Source organism: Colobus angolensis, unplaced genomic scaffold (genome assembly GCF_000951035.1).
Source record: "Colobus angolensis palliatus isolate OR3802 unplaced genomic scaffold, Cang.pa_1.0 Scaffold43, whole genome shotgun sequence".
NCBI lineage: Eukaryota > Metazoa > Chordata > Mammalia > Primates > Cercopithecidae > Colobus > Colobus angolensis.
In genome coordinates, this window is record NW_012117710.1 from 946,438 (window position 1) to 952,437 (window position 6,000).

The 6,000-nt window shown below is 53.4% G+C and overlaps 1 protein-coding gene across 1 annotated transcript in view; it reads left to right on the forward strand.

Moving 5' to 3' along the window:
• The window catches only part of DNAAF5 (dynein, axonemal, assembly factor 5), a 51,427-nt gene that overhangs the window by 23,020 nt on the left and 22,407 nt on the right, over positions 1-6,000 (forward strand). Inside the window, exons 5-6 of the mRNA XM_011956924.1 lie at positions 439-651; positions 5,256-5,399. Of these exons, the coding sequence (XP_011812314.1) occupies positions 439-651; positions 5,256-5,399 (357 nt within the window). The remainder of the gene's footprint in view (positions 1-438; positions 652-5,255; positions 5,400-6,000) is intronic.

Below are 6,000 nucleotides of genomic sequence, written 5' to 3' on the forward strand. Positions count from 1 at the left end.
GAGTCCCTCGGTGCAGAGCGGCTGGTGTGTGTGATCCAGTGTGAGTCCCACGGTGCAGAGGGGCTGGTGTGTGTGATCCGGTGTACAGTCCCTCGGTGCAGAGGGGCTGGTGTGTGTGATCCGCTTAGGGATGGGAAGGTTGGGTCCCTGGCGTCCGATGAGGGGTGTGCAGTGAACCCCACAGCTCAGACACAGCCTTCCTTTGGGCCGGACTTCGCTGCCTGGTGGGGCGTGTCCAGCTCACTGGCTGTGAGCCTGGCCTTGGGGACGTTCTGAGATCACACGAGGACTCTTGTACCTTTCCTGAGGGCTCTGAGCAGGTGCCAAGGACTCACTTGGCCTAACACGGGGCTGTCTGGGGACCACAGCGCCGAGAGCGGGAGCCTGGCTGAGACCCTCGGGTTTGGCTCTGAGTTCTCTCCTGTTTGTTTCTCGCAGTGTACGAGATCCGCAGAGCTCATCGGGACGTTTGTCAGCCCCGAGGTGTTTCTGAAGTTGATCTTATCGACACTGAAGAAGGCACCCTCTGCCTCCGGCCTCCTGGTGCTGGCCTCCGCCATGCGGGGTTGCCCCCGAGAAGCCCTCCAGCCGCACCTGGCAGCCATCGCCACGGAGCTGGCACAGGCCCACATCTGCCAGGCGTCTGAAAACGTAAGAGCGCTTGGGAAAGGGGGGAGTGGAGAAGAGGAGCCTCCCCTGCCCGGCCATCTGCCATCGTAATGACATGTTTGTGGGTCTGCCCCATGCTGCCAGTCCGGGCTGTCGGAAACACCCAGTGACGTGTCTGTGGGTCCACCCTGTGCCGCCAGGCCGGGCCATCAGAAACACCTGCAGTAGCCGGGGTACCCTCGCTGGTACCCCTCGTTCCAGGGCCTCTTCCTGCACTGTGCAGAGCTCTAGCCCCAGCTCCAGCCCCAGGCGGCTGCTCACATTTACATTGGTTGCTGCACATTTCTTGGCCACACTGGCCATGGTTCTGGCCACGGTTCACGTGTTCGATGACTCAGGAGGTGTCCACGGCGGGGACCGCTGGCCCATGCTGCTGGGGGTAGATGCGGGGTCCGCATCGTCCCACCCCTGAGGAGCGTGGTCGCATGTCCGCCATCCCACCCAGTCCCCACGGTACCTGCACAGATCACGCGTCCTCGGGGGCACCGGCAGCCTGTTCCTCATCAGCCCTGCCTGGCGTTCCGATCTGTGCTTCACACAGCCCAGCTGAGGATTTGCCAGAGACATTGGTTTAATTTTAAATTGAGCAGCAAATCCTTGAGCTCAGAAGCTGGAACAGCCTGGGTAGTTGGACTTAATTGTTTGGAATAATCCATAATTGTTTTCTATGGAAGAAGAAGTGATGACTTTGCTTTGGTTTGGTGGTGAGTCGTCCCTGTCTGTGTGTGTCGGACCCAGCACCCCAGATCTTTCTAGGACACAGGGCGGCCCTCAGCTCGCCCCTGGAGGCCGGCACTTACTCCAGCTTGATCATTTCTGGCAGCTTCTATGGCCCCAAAGCTGGCCTGGGGCACGGGGACTTGCCCTCTGCTCTCAGTCCAGCCCGTCCTGTATCAGGCTCCCTCTCTGTCCTCAGAACGAGAGGTGGGGCTATTAACAGTCATTATTGTGAACTGTTTTAAGAAACCTGTAAGCAGTTCCTGGAATACACAGAGGGAAGGAAACAGAGCTGGGGTCAGGAAGGGAGCAGGGGAGGGAGCTGGACCACGTACTCATGGCGTTTCAGCCATGTTCCAGCTTTTCCCAAAACCCGTTTTTAACATATCATCCGATCTGTGTCAGTTCTGCGCTTTCCTTTACTCACAAGGGGTTATGAGGATGGCTTTGATTTCTGTATATAGATTTGCAAGCCAGAAGCATTTTTCCCTAGAAGAGCATAGCTTGAAAATGTGCACAGGTGCCTAAATCCATATCTCACAAACTTTATAGCAGAGAAAGTGAAGTTTTCACGTCTCCATGTTGGTTACAGGAAAACGGAATTGTGTCGTCCCGCAGTTGTGTGTTTGGCTCCCCATCTTCCAGTTTTATCGAGGAAAAATCTACTCAGGATCTTTCAAACAGAGACCTCTTTCTGACAAAGTCCAGTCACACAGGACCCCTGGGGAGCCAGCCCCAACCTTCCAGGTTGCGAATGTGTGTCGGCCCTTTGGCCAAGGAGCCAGTCACAGTGAAAACCCAAGATGTACATTTCACTCCTTCCTTGTTTTTATTTTTTTGTTTCAGAGCGATCCTCCTACCTCAGCCTCCTGAGCCACTGGGACTACGGTTGTGCACCACCACACCGGGATAATTTGTTTATTTTATTTATTTTTATTTATTTACTTTTTGGGACAGAGTCTTTCTCTATCGCCCAGGCTGGAGTGCAGTGGCGCAATCTCAGTTCACTGCAATCTCCCCCTCCCAGGTTCAAGCAATTCTCCTGCCTCAGCCTCCCAAGTAGCCGGGATTACGGGTGCCCACCACCACGCCCGGCTAATTTTTGTGTTTTTATTAGAGACGGGGTTTCACCGTGTTGGCCAGGTTGGTCTCTAACTCCTGACTTCAAGTGATCCGCCCACCTCAGCCTCCCAAAGTGCTGGGATTACAGGTGTGAGCCACCGCGGCTGGCCCCATTTTACTCCTTAGCAGACTTAAATTTTTGGCAAGAAAGGGTGAATGCACTTAGGTCTCCATCAGTCAGGCCCATGGCTCTGTGCTCTTCCCATGGCCGGCCGGGCTTTGTTTGTGTCATTCAGGAAGTCGATTATGTTTCCCACAATTATTCTCCAGTAGTTTTGAGAACAGGTTAAAAATGTCTTTCAAGAACAAACTGAAATTGTTTTAAAAGGCCATGTTCAAACAGAAGTCCGTGAAGGTGTTTTCTAAACTGAGCCTGGCTTCAACCCCCTGCCCTGGGGTTCACAGGAAATGGTTTTAGCAGTAGGTACTTCCAGGTGTCTTGGGCCCAGCAGGGCCCCTGGAGCTCGACAGAGGGGAACTGGAGTCTCCTGGGAAGGAGTTTAGGACAGGTGGGCGCCTAGAGTGAGGAAATGGGTAATTCACCAATTCGCTTCTCACGCAGGGAATCCAGCAGTTCTGGGATGCCCTTGCCATTGTCGAAACAGAAGTCTCTTGTGCTTTCCTGAATTAAAAACTTTCCAATCTTAGATAACATTGTTTCAGAAAACAATGTTTGAAATACTCACTATTTCAAGAAATACTGAGAATTATTTCTTGCTGTATCTTTTTTTCTTTTTCATTCTGTGTGTGTGTATATGTGTATGTAGGCAGACACTGAAAATCATCTGGTCAAATGTAGAGAAATCTATAAATGTGAAGTCTTGTCAGTTCCTCAGAGACGGTGCCACATTTGTGGCAGGAGGGTGGCGCTTGCTGCAAAGGATGCCTGGTTCCCCGTTTATTCCCATGCTCGGAGGCACGGTCAGCCAGGAGGGGCCGTGTCTTCTAAATGCACCTTCCCTTTTTAACCGAAAAGATGATAGCTCCTGAAATGTACATGACAGGTCATTCTAGAAAGTAGCCAGATAGTGTCCTCAGAAGTCAGCCAGTCAGTGCAGGCCTCGGAGAAATGGCTGCAGGAAAAGTCAGGAATGGAATAAAAACAGAAATCCGTGGCTTCTGTGGGAGTTGGGGCCACGACGGGGCCACGCAGCTCCACCAGCTCCGAGGTAGACGGGGCCATGCAGCTCCGTGTCTTCTGTGGGTCAGGGCGGGGCCGGGGTGCAAGGACGGAACGCTGCTGTGGTATAGCGGGAGTGTTTTGTTTGGCGTTTCGTGATTTACATCACTGGGGAATGAGGCTTAGAGTTTTAGAACTGATTCGGAAATTTAGAGCCAACCTATTGTCTAGCCAAATAATTACCAAACTTTTTTGAACTCACACCCCCATTAGTAAGAAGCAGTTTAAACACAGGCCTCCAATATATGTACACTATTGATAAATCACATACGTGACCACTGTCCTCACTCTGTACTTCATGAAACATACATCAGATAGACATTAGAGGGATAAGAAGTAAATACAGGCCAGGTGCGGTGGTTCTTATCTGTAATCCCAGCACTATGGGAGGCCATGGCAGGAGGATCACTTAAGCCTAGGAGTTTGAGGCTGCAGTGAGCCACAGCTGCACCACTGCACTCCAGCCTGGGCAACAGAGCAAGACCCTGTCTCTGAAAAATAAGTTAAAATTTGTTTAGAAAGAAGTAAACATACACAAAGCCGTAGGAATCCTTGGGTCCAGCACATGGCCGCTGTGTTGTGGGCTTCAGATCCTGGCTGATTCACAGTGGATGAGGCTGGAGCCGGGAGGGGAAGCCATTCAACTGGCGCAGCCTTAGATGCAGAGCTGAGACTCCACCTCCCCATCAATCAGGAAACACTTTAAACCATAGAATTTTGTCTTTGTTAAAACTTGGTGTTATAGAAATATCCAAAAATGCACGGAAGGGGGCAGGCGGCAGAGCGAAGATCCGCTGGCTTCCGTGCTGGCCAGCCCTTTGCATTCATGTTCTGCCTGCCTGGGGCCACTTTGGAGGGCGGGGAGAACTCGGGCGTGTTAGAAAGCAGGTAATGCAACGCGCCGTCATTTCTCTCACAGGTACCATGGTGTGCATCCCTAACGCGGCTTCTTAACCACATAGCTGAAGTGCCTGTTCCCATTTCACAAAATAAGCACAGATTCCTTAGCTCCTAGTCTGTGTTCAGTTTTCCCGTTGTCAAGCACGCCCTTCGTGGTTGACGTGCCAGCGCCTGCGGGCTGTCCCTGCGAGGGCTCTCCCATGCCCGCTGCCCCTTGTGAGCCATAGACTGGGAGCCCCGGGTGGGTTCTGTCAGCCCTGGGGCTGGGGCCGGGGCAGGAGCCGTGTATTAGTCCATTCTCATGCTGCTAATAAAGACCTACCAGAGACTAGGTAGTTTATAACGAAAAGAGGTTTCAGGGACTCAGAGTTCCACATGGCTGGGGAGGCCTCGCAATCATGGCGGCAGGCGGAGGAGGAGCCAAGTCACGTCTTCCTTGGCGGCAGCAAGGGAGTGTGTGCAGGGAACCGCCCTTCATAAAACCATCAGATCTCGTGAGACTGTCGTGAGAACAGCATGGAAAAACCCACCCCCATGATTCGATTCCCTCCCACAGGGTCCCTCCCAGAACACGTGGGGATTATGGGAGCTGCAGTTCAAGATGGGATTTGGGTGAGGACACAGCCTAACTGTACCAAGCCCTGATGGTGCTGCCGGTCTCTTCCAGGACCTCTACCTGGAGCGCCTGCTGCTGTGTGTGCAGTCTCTGGTGTCCGTGTGTCGTGAGGACTGCGGCGTGGCCAGCCTGCAGCTCATGGACGTGCTGCTGACAATAGTGGCCCTCGCAGGTGCCACCGGCCTGAGGGACAAGGTAAGGCTGACGGCGGTGGCTGGTGCTTGGCCTCGTGGAGCTCACAGCTGGAAGGCATCTCTAAGTGAGGGGAACTGTCTCCCACGCATCCCCTCTGCGCGTGAGCCCCAGGCCTCAAACCTGTCTGACCAGCAAAGACCAGGAATTGAGAACCTTGCGGGTGAGTCCCCAGGTAACGGCCTTCGGGGCAGCCCTCCGGCTGCCAATCTATTCCGGCATCAGGGAGCGGAGACCACTGTTTAATTTTAGGGTCCACAGCAAAGAAGCAAACAAGAAATAAGACATCACCTTTAAACCTGTGCACCTGAGTGGGGTTTAATAGAGCAGGTGTCACCAGGCGCATCCCAGCACATTGGGAGACCAAGGCAGGCGGGTCATCTGAGGTCAGGAGTTCGAGACCATCCTGGCCAACATGGTGAAACCCGTCTCTACTGAAAACACAAAAAATTAGCCGGGCGTGGTGGCCAGCGCCTGTAATCCCAGCTACTCAGTAGGCTGAGGCAGGAGAATCACTTCAACTGGGGAAGCAGAGGTTGCAGTGAGCCGAGATGGCACCATTGCACTCCACCCTGGGCAACAGAGCGAGACTCTGTCTCAAAAA